General features: G+C 44.5%; 1 protein-coding gene across 2 annotated transcripts in view; it reads right to left on the bottom strand.

Annotated features, from left to right (window-relative positions):
• TEP1 (telomerase associated protein 1) overlaps positions 1 to 20,951 on the bottom strand; it is a 74,233-nt gene extending 53,282 nt beyond the window's left edge. For both annotated transcript variants that reach the window (XM_077297805.1, XM_077297815.1), the window contains exons 1-11: positions 20,822 to 20,951; positions 14,715 to 15,540; positions 14,487 to 14,627; positions 5,906 to 6,040; positions 5,606 to 5,767; positions 4,025 to 4,189; positions 1,978 to 2,049; positions 1,762 to 1,886; positions 1,438 to 1,595; positions 1,242 to 1,351; positions 1,054 to 1,144 (exon numbers count right to left, since the gene is read on the bottom strand). In XM_077297805.1, the coding sequence (XP_077153920.1) occupies positions 1,054 to 1,144; positions 1,242 to 1,351; positions 1,438 to 1,595; positions 1,762 to 1,886; positions 1,978 to 2,049; positions 4,025 to 4,189; positions 5,606 to 5,767; positions 5,906 to 6,040; positions 14,487 to 14,627; positions 14,715 to 15,524 (1,969 nt within the window). In that variant the 5' untranslated portion in view covers positions 15,525 to 15,540; positions 20,822 to 20,951. The remainder of the gene's footprint in view (positions 1 to 1,053; positions 1,145 to 1,241; positions 1,352 to 1,437; positions 1,596 to 1,761; positions 1,887 to 1,977; positions 2,050 to 4,024; positions 4,190 to 5,605; positions 5,768 to 5,905; positions 6,041 to 14,486; positions 14,628 to 14,714; positions 15,541 to 20,821) is intronic.
• Positions 20,952 to 22,973: the final 2,022 nt, after the last annotated feature.

Below are 22,973 nucleotides of genomic sequence, written 5' to 3'. Positions count from 1 at the left end.
TTCGGTGGCCCCACTGGGACGTATGCGCCAAAGAAGCCATAGACTATAATAAAGCAAACAGAGTTAACGTGTGCGCTGTCGTGCATCATCATTTTCAGGCAGATATGCCTACTGGAGATGGACACCAAGACACAGTTTATTATATATGAGTTTCCGCCTACAGTAGGCATACATGTGTAAGCTATGTACCAGGGTGGGCTCCTCAGAATACAGTAAACTCACAAACAAGAACAACGACTAACACCAGTTCAACCACTGAAAATACTTTGCTCAAATCTGTGAAGAAACGTAAACAGAAAGTAGAAACATTCAAAGAAGTCCACAAACACTAAGCCGAGAAGTTGTCACTGGACCGCTCTCTCTGGCACGTCCTCTCTCTGTCCTCAGTAACTACCAACTGCATCTAAGATGGCCTCCCCTCTCCTTCCTCTGACACACATCCAACTGTCAACTGTCTCTGACCGTGCAGTCTGTTGCTGGGCAGACTTAACTTTTCAGTTGTGCTTAGCAAGCAGCGGCCTCTTGTGGCCGCCTAATGGCATTTCAGTGAAATGTGGGAGCAATGATTTCTAAAAAAACATTATCCAGCATTATCTTATAGGAAATACAACAGTGTTTCATAAAAAGAGTCATAAGAGGATAGCTGACATCTCCAAAAAGTTTTAACGTCTGATAGTTCTCATCGGTGGAGTTCTGAGTGCTCAGATCCCCAACTAATTACTAAAATGAATGAGCAGAAAAGCTTAGCAATGTTCGCCTTCTGAGCTGGAATACAAACTCCATAAAGTCTCTATTCATCCCTTCTTTAGCATCAAAGTTTTTTTTAAATAACATTAAGGCCCACAGCCATAGTCTGAGGACAGACCGGCCATGGGTCTCCTGGCCTAAACTTTACTTCATGTATGCTTATGAGGCTACTGAGCTCAGGTCAGGAGACCGAATGCCCATACAGAAATCGTGGTTCATACTTGGACTGTGAAATTTGGTTGTGTGAAACGGCCAATGCATTGACCACTCTCATTACAAACCACATATATTACAAGAACAACTGACCTGCTTTCTTTAGCTGACGGTCTAGATCCTGAATGACTTTGTAAGCAGAAAGAAAGCGAAATGGAAAAAGCCGGCTTTTGATGACCGAATTCTTTAAAAAAAAAAAAAATTGGAAATAGTAAAATAATTACAATGATCATAGACTCGTCATATCAACAAAATTCAGTTATCATACAAGCTTGTAATACCTGGTTAGACAAACGTGAATTCACTTCATTATGATGTTTTTCACTGATACCTGCTCGGATCAGATTCCTCAGATTCCTTAATAATGCCATGAAAGGCACTTTACGATGGTCTGTGAAATAAAGCAAAAAGACGTAAATGCTTTAGTACAATGCCTAATTGTAAGAATATTTGTGTCAATTGATTATTGGTACTCACCAAGCAAACTCTCCCATACGGGACCTGTATTCCCTTTTTGACTTAATTCCCTTTCCCATGTTTCTGGTTGCTTTAATTTCATTCTCTTTCCTGAGAGTTGGGACTGCCATGGACCTTCAAGACCACTTCGGGAGAATGAGTTCAGATCTTTGGGGTACCTATAAAAAAAAAAAAGCAAAAATAAAATGAGACAAGGATGAAGTTACAAATGGCATAAAGTAGACGGAGAAGGGCAAAAAAATAGGAGGTTGAAAAATGAAGGACAAGAAAGAGGAGCAAGATTAGAGAAAGAAAAGAGAAAAAAACAAGGAGAGACATATTAACCTGCATCCGAGAAGACTCATGACATGATTAGCTGGCTTAGAAATATGTAATCTCTGAATCAGGTTCTTCATGGAGAACTTGTCTTTAGTCTTTTTTCCAGCTCCAGCAGGAGTGGGAGGTTCATCCTGAGAGAGATGTTTTACAGAAATGAATATCACACTACGTTCTTGACTGATAGTCAACATGCTAAAGTCCTTCTACAATGGAGAAACTCACCTGCTTTTCTAGAAATGAGCATAAGGATTTCAGTATTAGTAAGTTTCTACCACACTTAAAAGTTCTGATATCCTAAAAAAAAAAAATCAGTCAGTCAAGAGAAAAATGCATGTTTATAAATGCATAATATATATTATTTCTTTACACACAGTGTTACATGACTGTCAGGAACCTCATCAATTCACAGAACAAACGATAGGGGTCAGATAAAGAAACATCAGCCGTGTTGCATTTTAACATGCCGAATCCATTGTTCCCACAGGAGCTGTCAGATGGGTTTGGTAGCAGTCTAATTTTGCCCATTCAATGAAGTGGAAGAGTGGTTTAAAGTGGTGTCTGAAGGAATAAGAGCTCACATGATTGCAGCCAGCTAAGTTTTATTCGGAAACCATGTGAGTTTTCAGAGTAAACATGCTTGGAAAAGCCATCAAGAACTACTTTATGTGTCTTTGATGACTAGTCCAATGCAGCCAACAGCCTGCTTCTCCCCACCCTACTCAATCAATCAATTTGGGAGAGGCAAGAAGCCTCCAGCTGGGGACCACACTGAGCTAGTTAGCGGAGACACATTTTTCCCAGCCTGCTTTCAAAGACTGTTTATACTGAAACACTGCAGCATTAACGGGAAAAACATACAAGTCTGCAGTCCCGCAGCCAATGTCTGAGTTATACTGCTCGTGGTTCAGGCAGCATGAATGTCATGGTTGTGGACAGGCTTCCTTACCTGTCCTCTCGGGGTTTATTTGTATAGCCTCCTTCTGGTTCGGGGAGGGCTTTATTTACCCGCCTTGGTCTGGGGAACCTTGTCAGTGATACACCTGTCTTGGCTGTGTGTCTGACCCCCTGGTGTGCTTACATACCATGTAGTCCATTTGCCTTCTCGTGTATGAGCCGGTCCATGTTCTCGTTCTGTGTATTGCTTTGTGATTCTATGCTTACTGTCTGTTTCTGGCTCTGACCTTCGGCTTGGTACTCTTACTAATCTCCTGCCTGCCCCGTTTGTACTACATCGCTATCTTCGGCTATCTGACCTTTTGCTACGTCCTGACCACTCTCAGCGTCTCATCCTTTAGTACGTCATCGACCTCCTGGCTTGACTTCGGCACGTTCAGACCAGTCTCCGGTTTCGCATGTCGCCACCGCTACTCGGTGTCTGGCTCCGCCTCCGGCCCCTCCCCCGGTGGTCATGTGTTTCAGGTCCTGCGCTCCGGCAGCTAAGCTCACCACAGCACCCCACTGTCCTTCTGTATCTAGTACACAGACTCCTGCTGTAAGTGCTCGTGATAATGAATCTGTTGACAGGTTCACTGTAAGTCTCTGTTCACATCACATTTGAGGTCTATATTTCACATAGGTTTGAATAGTATCACAGAACATATGTTCCATATATGGCTAACTCCTATAATTTCTGTGGTCTAAAATGTTCACACATGATATTTTTTTTTATTTTGCCATATAATTGTATAGGCTACACTTTTCAATACAACTTTAAAAAGTGGAATATCAACACTAACTGGCCAAACGCTGAAAAAGGCACACATATACACAGTAGAAATATGTGCCGACCACACAGTTCAAACATTATGTGAATAGAGTTTAAAGGAAGCATGTCAGCATGATTATGTAATGTAACGTAAAGACATGGCTATACTGGGGCCGTAATACTAATTACATTGATACCTTTGGTAAAGGAATCAGCTTTGTTGTTCTACTTTAGTCACCATTTGAAGTTTTCTACTAATTAGATTTTGGTGCACAGGGGCCGGACTGCACACACCCCTGTGGACTGTGAATGACCTGCCTCCTATGTTTGAGATCTCAGCAGTGATCTGTCATTTACAGATCGTAGACAGGTGGAGGAGCCGGGAATCACAGACATGGATGAGAAGACCCAGTGCACAGTCCGGCCCCTGTTCACCAGAATCTAATTAGGAGAAAACCTCAAACGGTGATTAAAGAAGAACAAAGCGGATTTCATACTGGTAGCTTCTCTTTAAGTCACAAAGTGTGGAACTAAAAGAAAGTTGTTTGGATGACACACTCTTACCCTTGTCTTCTTTTCCTTCTTTTTCTTGGAGGCATGTTTTCCACGCTGCTTTCGAGTATTGTATTTTGCAAGCTGATATTCACTGAATTCTTGGAACTTGAGGGTCAATGCTCTACGGAGGCAGGAAGGCAGTGGAGCCAGTTTATCTCCTTCCCCTGCCAAGCTCTGTATATTAAATACAAATTGAAGGCTTAAAATTAAAACGATATCAATCCAATACAGCAGACAGTCATGATATTTAGATAGATATTAGATACTAGATGGTGGCCCGATTCTAACGCATCGGCTATTCTAGAATATGTAGTATATAACACAGCCCACGCAGTATATAACACAGCCCACGCAGTATATAACACAGCCCACGCAGTATATAACACAGCCCACGCAGTATATAACACAGCCCACGCAGTATATAACACAGCCCACGCAGTATATAAAACAGCCCACACAGTATATAACACAGCCCACGCAGTATATAACACAGCCCACGCAGTATATAACACAGCCCACGCAGTATATTGCACAGCCCACGCAGTATATAGCACAGCTCACGCAGTATATAACAGCCCACGCAGTATATAACACAGCCCACGCAGTATATAACACTGCCCACACAGTATATAACACAGCCCACTCAGTATATAACACAGCCCACATAGTATATTGCACAGCCACTTAGTATATAAACAGACCCACGTAGTATATAGCACAGCGATGTAGTATATAACACAGCCCACGCAGTATATAACACAGCCCACGCAGTATATAACACAGCCCACGCAGTATATAACACAGCCCACGCAGTATATAACACAGCCCACGCAGTATATAACACAGCCCACGCAGTATATAACACAGCCACGCAGTATATTGCACAGCCACGCAGTATATAACACAGCTTACGTAGTATATAGCATAGCAACGTAGTATGTAACACAGCCCACGCAGTATACAACACAGCCCACATAGTATATAGCAGTGTGGGCACCATATCCCTGTTTAAAAAACAATTAAAATAAAATATAGTTATATACTCACCTTCCGGCGGCCCCCGGATCCAGCCCAGGCCTTTAGCGATGCTCCTCACGACACTCCGTTCCCAGTAATGCTTTGCGGCAATAACCCGTGATCATGTAGCGGTCTCGCGAGACCGCTACGTCATCATCTTGCGAGACTGCTACGTGATCTCGAGTCATTGCCGCACTGCATTCTTGGGACCGGAGCGTCGCGACAAGCGGGAAAGGGTGCCACGGACGCCTGAAGGTGACAATATAATGTGTTTTTTGTATTATTATTTTTAACATTATATGTTTTTACTATTGATGCTGCATAGGCAGCATCAATAGTAAAAAGTGAAGCGGTGTTTAAATCTCGCGACCAATCAGCGACCCGGGATTTCCGTTACGGAAGTTACAGACAAACAGATGGAAGTACCCCTTAGACAATTATATATATATATATATATATATATATATATATATATATATATATATATATATATATATATATATATATATATATATAGATAGATACACATTTTAATAGTGTTTAATACACATTTCTTTTTGCAAAAATTCAAACCTGGTACATCTGTGGTACGTCCATCCAGTCACTTGGTAGCTGCACAGAAGAGCACAAGTACCTACGTAGATGTGGTTGACAGGTAGGAAGAAAAGCAGACAGGGCGAGTAGAAAATTGGCAGTAGTCCGTATATTGAGCTCTTGTCGTGTATAAAGAGCAACCTGCAGAGACCAAATAATTATCATATCAGATCCAAAACAGATGATTATAACCCACTTTTTGCTTTTTTGCAATTTCCATCACATGATATATGACCAGTAAATACTGGCTGATAGTATGGACTACTTGATTCTTCTTACCTTTAATATGAACTCTGGATCAGATTGTGCAATATCTTCACACAAGTTCTTAATATCAGCCCGGGTAACGTCTGACGAATCAGTGAACTTGGGTGAATTTACCAGTGAGCAACATACAGCAGAAACTAAAGCCATCTGTAAAGTATAGAATAAAAAAATGCAACAAAATACAAATTATATTAAATGCACTTGAAAAATTTGATGTTAATGTCACAATATAGCAATAAAAATGCCAAATAATGCTGTATACAATGTTAGAAAATTGGATGTTAAACAATATTTAAACATTGTATACAGCATTATTCTGCATTTTATTGCTATACTCCATCATGCTCACAGTAGTGTAAAAAGGCATTTACATCAACCCATTTAAATGTGCCAAGTTATTACATGTCCCATGTAATAAGAAACAAAGAATAAACACATAAAACGTATAACAATTTTTTATATAGATATTTAAAATAATTGCACCAAATTGTTTCTTTTATCTAAATAGATTCCAAATAGTGTGCCAATTAATTTCATCTTTACAGGGGTCATAAGACAACCAATGCCTATACAGCGGCATGTAAAAGATTGGGCACCCCTGGTCAAAATTACTGATATATTGTGAACAGTTAAAGAAGTTGAAGATGAAATGATCTTTACAACAGATAAAGTTAAAGATGACACATTTCCTTTGTATTTTAACCCCTTTCTGACGTTGGGCGTAATAGTACGCCCACGTCGGAATACCTCCCTTTGATGTGGGCTCCGGCGATTTTGCTCACATCTTTCCTGGCACATGTCAGCTGTTTTGAACAGCTGACATGTGCCTCTAACAGCCGCGGGTGGAATCGCGATCCACCCGCGGCTGTTAACCTATTAAGGCTGATGTCAATCTCTGACAGCGGCACTTAACTTGTGCTTCTGGTAAGAGTGCCGGAAATCCCGCCCATCGGTGGTCACGTGATCGCGGGTCACCAATGGGTTGGCATGACAACCAGAGGTCACCAGCAGACCTCTATGGTTGTCATAGCCGGACTGCTATGAGCGCCGCCCAGTGGACGGCGCTCATAGCAAGTGAGCATTTCTGCTACATACAGGCCATCTGATCATCGCCTGCATGTTGCAGAGCCAATCAGACAACTGCAGCCTCTAGTCTCCCATGGGGACTATTGAAGCATGCAAAAAGTTAAAAAAAAGTTTTTAAAAATATATAAAAAAAAAGTAAAAAATTCAAATCACCCCACCTTTTGCCCTGTTCAAAATAAAAAAAATAAAAAATCAAACAAACATATGTGGTATCTCTGTGTTCAGAATTGCCCCGATGTATCAATATAAAAAAAAAAATTAAACCCTTTCTGTAAATGGCATAACAATAAAAATATTCAAAACATCATAATAAATTTGTTTTGGTCAAAAGATCATATTGGTATCAAGAAAAATGTCAGCTCGGCGTGCAAAAAATAAGCCCTCACCCAGCCTCAAATCATGAAAAATGTAGACTCCACAGTTCTCGGAATATAATGTTGGGGTTTTTTTCGTTTTTTTTTACCAAAGTTTGGATTTTTTTTACCACTTAAATAAATTAGAACCTAGACATGTTTGGTGTCTTTGAACTCGTAATGACCTGGAGAATCACAATGTAAGTCGGATTTAGCATTTAGTGAACATGCTAAAAAAAACTATAAAAAACAAAACAACAACAACAGAGGATTTCCATTTTTTTGCAATTTCACCGCATTTTGAATTTTGTTCCCCGTTTTCCAGTACATGATATGTTAAAAGCAATGGTGTTGTTCAAAAGTACAACTTGTCCCACAAGAAACAAGCTCTCACTTGGCTATTTTGACTAAAAATAAAAAAGTTATGGCTCTGGGAAGAAGGGTTCAAAAAACTAAAAAGCAAAAACGAAAATACCTCCGGTCATGAAGGGGTTAAGCCAAAATATATATATATTTTCCCCTTTTACCCTTTAAAAACTACAAAGGAAAATGGGCCAATGCAACAGTTTGGGCACCCTGCATGGTTAGTACCTAGTAGCACCCCTTTTGAAAGTATCACAGCTTTGAAAAGCTTTTTGTAGCCAGCCAAGAGTCTTTCATTTCTTGTTTTAGGGATTTTCATCCATTCTTCCTTTAAAAATTCTTCCAGTTCTGTGAGGTTCCTTGGTCGTCTTGCATGCACTGCTATTTTGAGGTCTTACAACAGATTTTCAATGATGTTCAGATTAGGGGACAGTGAGTGCCATTGTAAAACTTTCAGACTGCACCATTTGAGGTAGTCTATTGTGGATTTTGAGTCAACATATGTTTAGGATCATTATCAATTTGTAGAAGCCATCCTCTTTTCAACATCAGCTTTTTTTTACAGAAGATATTATGTTTGTATCAAAAATTTGTTGAAATTTAATTGAATCCATTCTACCAGTGAAATTTTTCCCGTGCCATTGGCTGCAACACAACCCCAAAGAATGATTGATCCACCCTGAGGCTTAATGGTTGGTGAGATGTTCTTTTCCTGAAATTATGTGCCCTTTTTTCCCCCACACATACCTTTGATTATTGTGCTAAAGAGTTCTATTTTAGCCTCATCGGTCGGTCCACAGGACTTGTTTCCCAAATGTATCAGGGTTGGTTAAATGTTCTTTTGCATACTTAAGATGCTGAATTTTATGGCAAGGACGCAGGAAAGGTTATCTTCTGATGACTCTTCCATGAAAGCCATATTTTTGCAGGCGTCTCTAAACAGTAGAACAATGTACCACAACTCCAGATTCTGCTAAATCTTTCTGAAGGTCTTTTGTAGTCAAGAGGAGGTTCCGATGTCTAGCAATCCTATGAGCAGTTCTCACTGTAATTTTGCTTGGTCTTCCAGACCTTATCTTAACCTCCATTGTTCCTGTTAACTGCCATTTCTTAATTATATTTCACACTGAGGAAACGGCAACTTGAAAATGCTTTTCTTTCTTATTATAAACTTCTCCTGCTTTGTAGGCCTCCACCATTTTCAGAGTGCTAGGCAGCTGCTTAGAAGAACCCATGGCTGCTGTTTTTAGCACAAGGTTGAGGAGGCTGGGTTTTTATAAAGCTGGGAAATTTGTAGCACCTGGCCTTTCCTAACGATGACTGAACAAGACAGAACCCTAACAGGCTAATTAAGGTCTGACACCTTGGTCAGAGTTATCTGAGCACACAAATCTCCATGGGTGTCCAAACTTTTGCATCGGACCATTTTCCATTTTGTAATTTTTAAAATGTAAAAAATGAAAATATATATTTTATTACCTAAAATACAAAGAAAATGTGTAATCTTTAACGTTATCCCTTTTAAACATCATTTCATCTTCAACTTGCTTAACTGTTCACAATAACAACTAGATGGGTATTTCCTGAAGGAACTACAGATAGTGCTTTGGAATGGTGCCCGGGCTGCCCCTGCAAGACTTTCACACTTGGGTGCCCCTCAGGCGGTCCGATTTGGTGGGTTGGGTCAATCTGGGTCTGATTTTGTGGGCGGGGTAAATCTAGGTCCGATTCGGTGGGCGGGGTCACTTTTGGTCCGATTCTGTGGGCGCGGCCACTCTGGGTCCGATTCGGTGGGCGGAGCCACTCTGGGTCCGATTTGGTGGGCGGGGCACCTTAGGGACCAATTTGGTGGGTGGGGTCACTCGGTCCGATTTGGTGGGCTGGGCACCTCAGGGTCTGATTTGGTGGGCTGGGCACCTCAGGGTCCGATTTGGTGGGTGGGGTCACTCTGGGTCCGATTTGGTGGGCGGGGTCACTCTGGGCCCGATTTGGTGGAAGGGGTCACTCTGGGTCCGATTTGGTGGAAGGGGTCACTCTGGGTCTGATTTGGTGGAAGGGGTCACTCTGGGTCCGATTTGGTGGGCGGAGCAACTCTGGGTCCGATTTGGTGGGCGGGGTCACTCTGGGTCTGATTTAGGGGGCGGGGTCACTCTGGGTCCGATTTGGTGGGCCGGGCCCCTCGGGGTCCGATTTGGTGGGCCGGGCCTCTCGGGTTCCGAATTGGTGAGCGGGGTAATCTACTATCTAATTATCTAAGGGCACTTCCGTCTTTCTGTCTCACAACACCGCTACGTCATCATCTCGTGAGACCGCAATGCACTCTTGGGACCGGAGCGCGCAACAAGCATCGGGTACCGGCCACTCCAGGTGCAACAAGCATCGTGTACCGGCCGCTCTAGGAGGTGCAACAACCATCAGATACCGGCCGCTCCAGGAGGTGAGTATGTAACTTTTTTATTTTAATTCTTTTTTTTTTTTACAGGGATATGCAGTATACTATGTGACTGGACAATATACTACGTGACTGGGCAGTATAACTACGTGGCTCTGCGCTGTATACTGCGTGGCTCTGTGCTGTATACTGCGTGGCTCTGCGCTGTATACTGCGTGGCTCTGCGCTGTATACTACGCGGCTCTGCGCTGTATACTACGCGGCTCTGCGCTGTATACTACGCGGCTCTGCGCTGTATACTGCGTGGCTCTGCGCTGTGTACTGCGCGGCTCTGCGCTGTGTACTGCACGGCTCTGCGCTGTGTACTGCGCGGCTCTGCACTGTGTACTGCGCGTTCTGCGCTGTATACTGCGCGGCTCTGCGCTGTATACTGCGCAGCTCTGCGCAGCTCTGCGCTTTGTACTGCACGGCTCTGCGCTATATACTGCGTGGCTCTTCGCTGTATACAACGCGGCTCTGCGCTGTGTACTGCGCGGCTCTGCGCTGTGTACTGCGCGTGTCCGTGCTGTGTACTGCGCGTGTCTGCGCTGTATACTGCGGGGCTCTGCACTGTATACTGCGGGGCTCTGCGCTGTATACTACGCGGCTCAGCGCTGTATACTGCGCGGCTCTGCGCTGCATACTGCGTGGCTCTACGCTGCGTACTGCGCGGCTCTGCGCTGTATACTGGGTGGCTCTGCGCTGTGTACTGCGCGGCTCTGTGCTGTGCGGCTCTGCACTGTGTACTGCGCGGCTCTGCGCTGTGTACTGCGCGGCTCTGCGCTGTGTACTGCGCGGCTCTGCGCTTTATACTGTGCGGCTCTGCGCTCTGTACTGCGCGGCTCTGCGCTGTGTACTGCGCAGCTCTGCGCTGTATACTGCACGGCTCTGCGCTGTGTACTGCGCGGCTCTGCGCTGTGTACTGCGCGGCTCTGCGCTGTGTACTGCTCGGCTCTGCGCTGTGTACTGCGCGGCTCTGCGCTGTGTACTGCGCGGCTCTGCGCTGTGTACTGCGCGGCTCTGCGCTGTGTACTGCACGGCTCTGCGCGGTATACTGCGCGGCTCTGCGCTTTATACTGTGCGGCTCTGCGCTCTGTACTGCACGGCTCTGCGCTGTCTACTGCGCGGCTCTGCGCTGTGTACTGCTCGGCTCTGCGCTGTGTACTGCGCGGCTCTCCGCTTTATACTGCGCGGCTCTGCGCTTTATACTGCGCGGCTTTGCGCTGTGTACTGCATGGCTCTGCGCTGTGTACTGCGCGGCTCTGCGCTGTGTACTGCACGGCTCTGCGCTGTGTACTGCACGGCTCTGCGCTTTATACTGCGCGGCTCTGCGCTGTGTACTGCACGGCTCTGCGCTGTGTACTGCGCGGCTCTGCGCTGTGTACTGCACGGCTCTGCGCTTTATACTGCGCGGCTCTGTGCTGTGTACTGCACGGCTCTGCGCTGTGTACTGCGCGGCTCTGCGCTTTATACTGCGCGGCTCTGCGCTTTATACTGCGCGGCTCTGCGCTGTGTACTGCGCGGCTCTGCGCTGTGTACTGCACGGCTCTGCGCTTTATACTGCGCGGCTCTGCGCTGTGTACTGCACGGCTCTGCGCTGTGTACTGCGCGGCTCTGCGCTGTGTACTGCACGGCTCTGCGCTTTAAACTGCGCGGCTCTGCGCTGTGTACTGCACGGCTCTGCGCTGTGTACTGCGCGGCTCTGCGCTGTGTACTGCGCGGCTCTGCGCTTTATACTGCGCGGCTCTGCGCTGTGTACTGCGCGGCTCTGCGCTGTGTACTGCGCGGCTCTGCGCTGTGTACTGCACGGCTCTGCACTGTATACTGCGTGGCTGTGCAATATACTACGTGGACATGCATATTCTAGAATACCCGATGAGTTAGAATCGGGCCACAGTCTAATAATCATAAGACTACGGATAGTGGTTTGGAATTGTGCTGTACTGTCACTTTAAGAGCTGATATTATCTGACAAAACTTGTGACCTGGTGAGCTGATGTAGATTTCATAGGCGTTGGCATAGTAACTGTGTCTGACTGCGCATATCAATGAGCTAATCGGCCAGGTGGCAGTTATTTTTAGAAATTGCCTCAGAAACCAGCCCATTATAAACGTATAGGAAAATTTCTCCATTGAAACGCATTGAAAGACTTTTTTCAAACACAAATTGCGCAAAAACTACAAATCCGATCGACACGAAAAATACTTAGCACACCTCTCAGGAACGCTGGCTTCGAAATGACACCTCACTGGAGTCTGTGAGTTTAGCGGTTCGGGCCGCATTACGTGCGGACTGAATAATAAGAATAAGAAGAAGTTTACCACGGTGGAATAACAGTATAGTGCTTTGTTCCAAAGCACTATAATAATTTTGACCTGGGATGTCCAAACTTTTACATGTCACTGTATGCTCGAGACCAGTTTTATGAACTAAAAGTAAGAGCCATTCTATCAACCGTTCCTGTTTTTGCACTGCTGATCCTTCCTTAGTATTACAAGGAAGGTCATTTATCTGAACGGCCACTCAAGGTGGCCAACCATCTGTAAATTCCTAAATAGTTGGTAAAATGGAGGACTGTTCTCTGTGCTTTTCTTTCTAATGCTGTCGATGTGTTTATATTAGTATTATCAGAAATATAAATATATCACTTACTATATTTGTGATTTATTATGGGATTTCAATTTATCTATAAAAAAAAAATATTAGCTGCCTATGACTTTTTGAGAAGTTGTGCAGAAAAAAAAAAAAATCAGGTTGGCAATCCTGTTGTCAACTTGGTATTCTCCTTGTCCTCAACAGTGGAAATGTCTGGCTGATCTTGACTTTCACCTGGAAAATCAACTGATTGCTAAGGGTGCTGGAAGGGACACTACAATAATCTTTCTATACCTAGGCTTGTGTTGGTGATGGGAGGATATGGGGGGCATACTCTACGTCTAGGGGAAGAAGGTTTAGTCATAATCACAGATGCAGATTCTTTACTGTAAGGGTAGTGAGACCATGGAACTCCCTGCCACATCATGTGATAATGTATGATAAACTATAAAAGTTCAAGAAGGGCCTGAATGCTTCTCGAAAAATATACCATATTTTTCGGACTACAAGATGCACTTTTCCCCCCCCAAAAAAAGGGGGGAAAATAGGGGGTGCGTCTAATAGTCGTAATGCAGGATTACCCGCAGTGGTGTGGTGGCGGCGGCAGAGGTGCGGGGATGAAGAGGCGCAGTAAGTGGGGTCCCTTTCACCGGTGAGATGATTCAGCAGCCCGGAAAACAGCAGAGCTGGGTGAATCATGTTGTTATCGGTGGTGGCAGCCATCTTCCTGAGGCCGTGCGTGCGCAGATGGAATGCTCTGCTTCCCGGGGCTTCAGGAAAATGGCCGCGGGAGGTCGCACGTGCGCAGATGGAGATCGCGGTGGCCATTTTCCTGAAGATTTAGATCTTGGCTTCAGGAAAATGGCCACCGCGATCTCCATCTGCGCACGCGCGGCCTCCCGCGGCCATTTTCCTGAAGCCCCGGGAAGCAGAGCACTCCATCTGCGCACGAGCGGCCTCAGGAAGATGGCCGCCACCACCGATAACATGATTCACCCGGCTCTGCTGCTTACCGGGCTGCTGCATCACCTCACCGGTGAAAGGGACCCCGCTCACGCCATACCGCTCACTGAGCCTCCTCATCCCCGCACCTCTGCCGGTAACGGTAACCGCTGCTGCAACCCTCCCATGGACACCAGGCCGTGGCGTCGCCCACCTAAGCAGGAAGGGACCCTGCTCAGGTGCACGCCGTACCGCATCACCCCACCTCTGCCGACACCATGCCTCCTGTGACCCTGCTCTGCCACCGCCAGCCCTCAGGTAAGATACTGTAAATTTACACAATAAGACGGACCCCCATCTTATAAAAAAATATTTTTTTCTGCAATTTTCGCCCCAAATTTGGGGTGCGTCTTATGATCCGATGCGTCTTATAGTCCGAAAAATACGGTAATATTACAGGTTATGGATACTGGATTCTGTGATGGGACGTTAATCCAGAGAACTAGTCTAATTGCTGTATGTGGAGTCAGGAAGGAATTTTTCACCTGAAAAGATGCAATTAGCATCTGCCTCATGGGGTTTTTGCCTTTCTCTGGATCAACATGTTAAGATATAGGAAAACTTAATGGACTTATGTATATCTTTAACCTTAAAAACCTATGAAAATAACTCTTCTTCTGAAAGCTTCTAAATTCTGTTTAGTAGTGGCCTCAGCAGGGAAACAAGGGTTTACAGCTAAGTAACAGAAATATAGACCTCCATAAACATATACCGGTACTTCATGTATTTAATTTTAATTTAATTTCATAATATAATACTGACCTTCTTCTGCTTGACTAAGTTGTCGGAGTTCTCAATATCAAGAATGGTAGGCTTTTCCTCCATACGTTTAACTTTTTGGGGGGCAAGGCTTTCAGTGTCTGAAGGTTGAGGAGATTGCGATGGCCAATATTCCATGGAAAGCTGAGATGGAAAAGCACACAATCTATAAGCTTTTCAACATATCAGCTTGACAACATATCACCACGAAATTCTATGACTTAAATATACCTCAACTTGTGGCATAGATATTTCACTGGTCTGCTCCTCTTGTTCAAGGGATATGGGAACAAATGTGTTATCTTCCACATCATCTTGTTTTTCAAGCTCTTTTGTCTCAATAGCAATTAAAGAGGATTGCATTAACACAGTATTACTTGAGTAATGCGTAGAGGCTTCAACATTAGGTATCAAAGTAGAAATTAGTTTTGTGGTCACATCTGTAGGCAAAGGTGACACAAAGATTTCATCTTGCTTAGTGGACAATGGGATTCTTGAAGTATCAAGCTTAGTAGTCAAAGATGAATTAGGAGATATATCCTCCTCAGCAGACAAGGAAGAGAAGGAGCTTACTGCACATTTAGTGGACAATAAAATGTTGGAGGTAAGGGTCGAAGAAGCAACCTCAGATGTTAGACAACTATTGGTGGTTGAAATTGTGGTTGAGCTTAGTAGGCCCGAAAAAGATGTAGATAAAGGTTTATTGTCTAGAGATGAATGTGAGATCATAGAAGAGCCATCATTCAAAATAGAGTTAAAGGTGGATGAATGGTTTGATGATGAAAAGGATTGAGAGGACAACTTCAGACTACTGGATAAAATGGAATTAGTGGTCATAAGAGGACCAAGAGGTCCTTTTTCCCAGGATGGTTGAAGCAATTCATTTATAGGTGCACTGAGCTCCATCTTAGTTTGAATAGTTGTGCCAAAACGATCACAACCAGGCAAGGTTATAGCAAGTCTTCGCCGAGGCTGTGATATCTGCCTTGTCCCACGTAGGCCAGTATTCTCCAAAGGAAAGCCAAAGTCAGAAGAAGGCATGATGCAAGTTCTGGACCTAAAATTGTAACATACGATATTAGATGAAAAGATCATTTACATGTGGAAAGAAAACATCTACAGCTCTAGCAAAAACTAAGAGACCACCACATCAAAACCCTGTCATGGGCAGCCCAATCTACAGACCTGAACCCCATTGAAAACCTCTGGAATGTAATCAAGAGGATGATGGATGGTCACAAGCCATCAAACAAAGAAGAACTGCTTACATTTTTGCACCAGAAGCAGTGTGAAAGACTGATGGAAAGCATGCCAAGACGCATGAAAGCTGTGATTAAAATCATGGTTATTCCACAAAATATTGATTTCTGAACTCTTCTTGGGTAAAAACATTAGTACTGTTGTTTCTAAATGATTATAAACTTGTTTTCTTTGCAGTATTTGAGGTCTGAAAACACTGGGTTTTTAAAAAAAAAAATGACCATTTTTGTGTGTCAGAAAAAAAAATACAAAATGTATTGCTTGGAAATTCGGAGACATGTTGTCAGAAGTTTATAGACTAAAAGAACAATTTACATTTTACTCAAAAATAAAGAGAAAAATCAGTCAAACTGAACATTTTGCAGTGGTCTCTTAATTTTTGCCAGAGCTGTATTTACTGCAATTATGGATGACTGTTATATACCTAAACAGTACACCATGATATATTTACTGTACATAACTTACCAGCATGAAGTGTAAAAAAAATCTTTACAGGTTACTGGTAGGCTCAACTGATGACCAATGACATTTATTCTGCTGCATATTATATATAAATGAGCCATGACTATTCTGGAGGTAAGTCACTTTCCCAGACTAGTCCTGCCTTGAATTAAGAATCCCTGGGCATGATTGACATCCTTTACCTTTCATGGAAGGACTACCAGCATATCACGTGCTTATGCAAGACATCAAGTGTTCTTGCCATGAAGTAGACATATTGTATGAAAGATGGCATGGTTAGAGGATAGGAGATAGGACTAGTCTGGGTGAAGTGATGCTCTGCTAGCCTAGTCCTTGTTCATTTACATACGTCAAGTCATAGAATAAAAGGGTTATTTTTAAATAAAAAAGTTAGATTGACATTTCAAACGCTTTATTATAATGCTGTGATAAGCAAATATGTAACTGTAAGGGTATGTGCACATGATGTCTTTTCCAGGTAGATTCCCAAAACATCCTGGAAAAGCGCCAACCGACTCAAAGGAATGAACATATGCATTTCTATGTAAAAACGACCTGCTTCAGGTTTACAAAGACATCAAGTGGTTAAAAAAAGGGAATTAACCATTCTTCAGGTGTCTTCCGCTCTATTATTATTATTATTATTATTATTATTATTATTATTATTAAATGCTCTATACTTTATAATACAATAATAATAATCTTTATTTTTATATAGCGCTAACATATTCCGTAGCGCTTTACAGTTTGCACACATCATCGCTGTCCCGGATGGAGCTCACAATCTAAATTCCCTATCAGTAAGTCTTTGGAATGTGGGAGGAAACCGGAGAACCCGGAGGAAACCCACGCAAACTCCTTGTAGATGTTGTCCTTGGTGGGATTTTAACCCAGGACTCCAGCGCTGCAAGGCTGCAGTGCTAATCACTGAGCCACAATGAAAAAAAAAAACACTAAAAAAAGTATGCTGGCTGTCAAAAATATTAAAAAAAAAAGCACGCAGGAAATTACCAAAAACACATGAAAAAGGCACTGGCGTTTCCTGAAGCATCTGCCTGTTAAAAAACTCAGTGTGTGAATACTCCGATAGTGATTTTAAACAGGGTGTGAGGAATTGACATGCTTAGCTGCTTCCTCAGGTATACATAGGGACACTTTGGTGGTGAAGCACCTGCTGGATTATTGGAGTCAGCATACACCAAGGCAGGGTTCACAAAAACAAAAAACAGAGCCTTTCTGGCTTAAAGGGACACTGTCACCTGAATTTGGAGGGAACAATCTTTAGACCTAGGGGCGGGGTTTTCAGGTGTTTGATGCACCCTTTCCTTACCCGCTGGCTGCAATATTGGATTGAAGTTCATTCTCTGTCCTCCATAGTACACGCCTGCGTAAGGCAAGATTGCCTTGTGCAGACATGTACTACGGAGGACAGAGAATGAACTTCAATCCAATATTGCAGCCAGCATGCAGCCAGCAGGTAAGGAAAGGGTGCATCAAACACCCGAAAACCCCACCCCTAGGTCTAAAGATTGTTCCCTCCAAATTCAGGTGACAGTGTCCCTTTAATGGAAAAACAAAACAAATAAAGGGTTAACAGAGTCCTTTCCTCTGCAGGTCTCAACCTGCAGGCACCAGGCAATGTGCTCTGCTCCTCCTTGGAGGTAGGAGTACTTCTCCCAAGTAGAGTCAGCGTTCTCACCAGGCAGACCAGGCAGTTGCCTAGGGCCCCCGCTCCCCCAGGGGCCCCCAACCAGTCGCCTGCCGCCAGCGCCGACTCTCCCCCTCCAGGGCCGACTCCTCCCCACCAGCGCCGACTGCCCCACTGCCAGCGCTGACTCATTCAACTATACCGGCGTCTATGACGCCAATACAGTTCAATGCAATGATGGAAGAGAAAGCGTTTTGTTTTTTTATATATATGAATGAGTAAGGGGAGAGGGGGGGTCGCCTACATTATATTCTATGGGGGGCTGTATTATATTCTATGGGGGGCTGTATTACATTCTATAGGGGGCTGTATTAAATTCTATGGAGGCCTACATTATATTCTATGGGGGGCTGTATTATATTCTAAGGGGGACTGTATTATATTCTATGGGGCTGTATTATATTCAATGGGTATTATATTCTATGGGGGGCTGTATTATATTCTATGGGGGTACATTATATTCTATGGGGAGGTGGGCTGTATTATATTCTCTGGGGGCTACATTATATTCTATGTATTACATTTATTCTATGTATTAAATTTATTATATTCTATGAGGGGTGATTGCATCAAACTCTATGAGGGGGCTACATTGTATGCTATGGGGGCTGCATTATATTCTATGGGAGGCTAGATTATATTGTATGGGGGGCTTCATTATACTCTATGAGGCGGCTACATTGTATTCTATGGAGGGGCTACATTATATTCTATGGGGGGCTGAATTATATCCTATGGGGGCTGCATTATACTCTATGAGGGGGCTACAATATATTCTATGGTTGGGCTGCATTATACTATATGAGTGGGCTGCATTATATTCTATGGGGAGTTACATTATATTGTATGGTGGGGCTGCATTATACTCAGGGGGCTACATTATATTCTGTGGGGTGGCTGCATTATACTATATCGAGGACTATGTGGAACACATCATACTATATGAAGAACTATAGGGTGCATTATACTATGGGAAGGGAGTTGTACTACATGGATGACTATGGTGGTGCATTATACTATATGGAGCACTATGAGGAATGTATTATACTATATGGAGGACTGAGCAGTGTATTTTAATATATGGAGGACTACGAGGAGTATGTTATACTATATGGATGACTGAGGAGGTGATGTGAAGCCTGGCGCCCCTGCCGATCAGCTGCTCTGTGTTAGCGGTGGCCAGAACTGACCAGTTACAGACCTTCTCTGTCTACTGTATAGTGGCCGTGGCCAGGTAAAACACATCCTCCTGCTATTCACATCAATTGGAGGCCAATATACAATACCCTGTCATTCACATAAAAAAATATATAATGGCAGAATTGTGAGGTTTTGGTCACAGTGCCACAAAAAAATGCTTTAAGAAGCAATCAAAGAATCATACGTACCCCAACATTTAATATATAGAAGTACCAGATGGAAAATTGCAACTCAAGTATTTTTTCACCCCAATAAAATAAAAAAATGAAAAAACACAAGCCCACACATTTATTATTTTCCCATTGACAAAATCAAAGTTACATCTCTTATAAAAAGTGGAGGGAAAAATGAAAGAGCAGAAATAAAAAAGGTCGCATTCCATGATTGCACACTTAGGCCCCTTTCACACATCATTTTTTTGTGGTCAGTCATAATCTGTTGGCTCGACGGATCCGTCACAGATTCTGAAAAACTAATGCGATGGATCCGACTAAGGGGGTTGGCTAAAGGATCCTAAGAAAAAAAAATTGGAGCATGCTCAGTTATAAAAACGGAATCCGTCGCCCATAGGCTTCCACTCTAGCAAACACCGGACGGCGCTGGATCCGTCGCTGTCTGTTTTTTCGACGGAGACAAAAAATGTTAGGCTATGTGCACACGTTGCGGATTGGGGTGCACAAAATCCGCATCTCCTGGCAGAAAACGCAGGTGCGGATTTGACATGGTTTTTTAATGCGGATTTTTAGCATTTTTGTTGCGGATTTTGTGCAGATTTTCGGCGTTTTTTTACCCCTGCTGATTTCTATAATGGAAGGGTTCAGAAACGCTGCAGATCCGCACATAAGAAGTGAAATGCTGCTTCTTTCAATCCGCTGTGTTTTCCCATCCGGATTTTACCGCACCATTAGCACAGCAATTTTGTTTTGCCATTGGTTTACATTGTACTGTAAATCCCTTTGTGGAACTGCGCGGCATAAAACGCTGCAAATCCGCACAAAATCCACATCGTGTGCACACAGCCTTACTTTGTCCGTCGTCTCCGGCCGTCGGACAATTTTTGGCGGATCCGGCGAACGACAGATGAAATGTGAGGCCATCCGTCGCTAACACAAGTTTTTGAGAAAAAACGGATCCGATGACATCATTTGCTGGATCCGTTTTTTTCTAAATTCGACGGATTGCAACTGATGGCAAATAACTGATGTGTGAAAGGGTTAGGGGCTATAGAGGCCACGTGTACGAGTCAGTGCTGCTGACTTCTTATATACCGGGACCTGTCCACAGCATTTGTCTCCCTCAGATTTCTAGCATTACTTTCCCACTGTAGAGCAGCAGGAACTCCAGGAATTGAGGAGAGGTAGAAATCCTCCTCCTGTCACTAGTGCTCCTGCCAAACACCCACCACTGTCTGTGGCTGCACATTGTGATATTATCACAGCAGCACTCAGTACACAATCCCAGTAATGTGTGTGGTGATTTGGGAGGAGGAGCCCAGTCACCACAGATCTTTGCCAGTCATTCCCCATTATACACTGCTCTAGTCTCCTCCTTCACCCCTCCCAGCCCCAGTCAGGCAGGAAGATGCTGAGCAAACAACAGGGGGGAAAAAATGGCTCAGCTCCCAGGTGAGCCGGCCCCTGTCAGTCACATCATAATGCCGGCTCTTTGTCTCGGATGGTTCACGAACGACGCATCACTGCCCCAATACCTAGTGAGTGCAGCTCTCCGTCACCACAGCCCGCGCTCCAGATACACGGACACTCTGCAGCTGCTCCGTGGATGTCACTCGCTATTTCCTGCTTCCTGCTTTCCCACAGCCAATCTCATCTCACCCACAGTGAAGCTCAGAGGTCATATTTCCATTGTGCTGACTGCTGCACATTTTGCCATTACAGATTACAGTGAGGAGTGGCAGGATAAGCAGTAGTGTACTCTATACCCCACTGGTGGGAAAAGCCAGCACTTTCACACTTTCTTTTCCACCAGTGTTATTGGGGGATGGGATGGATTTTTTTTATTTGTATTTTTAAGTTTTGATAGGACAGGATTGGGGTGGTGAATGCCATGGCCCAGTGTTCTTGTTCTCAGGGGAGGTAACCCCGTCACTGCTGGTGTCTTAAAGGGACTCTGTCACCTGAATTTGGAGGGAACAATTTTCAGCTATAGGGGCGGGGTTTTCGGGTGTTTGATTCACCCTTTCCTTACCCGCTGGCTGCATGCTGGCTGCAATATTGGATTGAAGTTCATTCTCTGTCCTCCGTAGTACATGCCTGCACAAGGCATACCTGGCTGGTGTGCAGCTATGCTCCGATTCATCCTATGTGTGGTTTAGGTGGCAAGAATTAACTAGGTTAGCCTATAAAAACCTGTAACGATTCTACAGAGAATACAAAGAGTGGACCCACTGGACTGAGACAATGACCCACCCACGGGCGTGCTGACCAGATGGACCACCCCCTATACAGGGCGAGTTAGGGGCAGGCCCGTGGGGGACAATCGCCTCGGCAGCTGGAGGATCAGGGTGAGAGAGAGAAAGTAACGGAGTCACAGACTGGACGGAGGGAGTAGGCAGTCCGACGGAAGACTGGAGCACGAACAAGGTAGACAGAGTAATGGAACTGGCAGGTATGGCACACTCAGGACTGGACGGGCACGGCAGAGGCACGGAACTGACAGGTATGGCACAGACACAGGACTGGAGGTAGAAGCACGGGACTGACAGGTACGGCACAGACACAGGACTGGATCTGAGGAGGAACAAAGAAAGAACCAAAATCAGAACGTAGGGAATGGCAAAAAAGCGTACGGCCTAGATCACTTGAAATTACAAATGAGCATCAGGCACAGGGGAATGGAAGGGGCTGGTTAATAAGGCCGTGCTGCGCAGTGCTTCCGGGTGGAGGTCCTCCAAGACAATAGAGAGGACAGGGAAAGGAGCGCTACAACAGAATTTAGAAGTGTGCGCGCACCTGACGAGCAGTAGAAGCCAGAAGTGAATACTGAGAGGAAGACGCTGCAGCTGAGGAGACGCGCCGGGACACTGAGGACAGGTGAGTATGGCAGGGCGCAGAAGGCGGTAGCGACCAAACAAAACCTATCCCTTGCATTTTCGTCATAGGTTCATAGCTCATCATAGCTGAGCCTGCTTTATTCCAGATACCAGCTGCGTTACATAGGAAGCTCCTGCTTGTTACCACCGTGACTGGAGCTTGCTCTGATCGCTCCAATTTAATCATTAAGATGCCGCTGTCAGTCTCTGACAGCAGCATGTAAATTATGTCATTGTTGCATTGTCTCACATAGCAGACCCCCTCTCCTGTCACAATTCACTCTATACTGCAATGCTGATACATTACAGTATATAGTATAAGCAATCAAACAATGGTAGGTTCCCCATAGGGACTAAAAAATAAATTTGCAATTATATCTGTAAAAAGAAAAAAAATCGAATCATACCTTCCCTCATCCTCAAACCCATTAATCACATCACGACCTTGGGATTTTCTGTTTTTGCGTTTTTGTTTTTCATTCTGCTTTTTCCCAGTGTAAGGGGGACGACGAGACAGTGGGTACCTGTGTGCCGGGTCCGGAACTAGAGAGACTGCATCCACTGTTCCCAGGATGACGCTTTAGTGAGGCGGACCTTCCTTTTGCCTGGAGGAAACCCTAGCGTAGCTTCCTACTGTCCGAGGGGGGGCAGAGAAAGAGAAGGAAAAAGCGCATGCAGGAGAGGAGTTTGGCGCGATAGGAGGGCAGCACGCAGTCAGGTGAGCGGTGCGCTCCGCTCCCCGTCCCCACACAGAGTACCGCGCTGCAGCAGACCAGAAGGACAGAGACTGCTGCGCTGAGTGAAGCAGTGT

This window comes from Ranitomeya variabilis, chromosome 1 (assembly GCF_051348905.1).
Source record: "Ranitomeya variabilis isolate aRanVar5 chromosome 1, aRanVar5.hap1, whole genome shotgun sequence".
Classification (NCBI taxonomy): domain Eukaryota; kingdom Metazoa; phylum Chordata; class Amphibia; order Anura; family Dendrobatidae; genus Ranitomeya; species Ranitomeya variabilis.
Note: the sequence above shows the minus strand (reverse complement) of the source record. Positions and strands in the feature narration are given on the sequence as shown.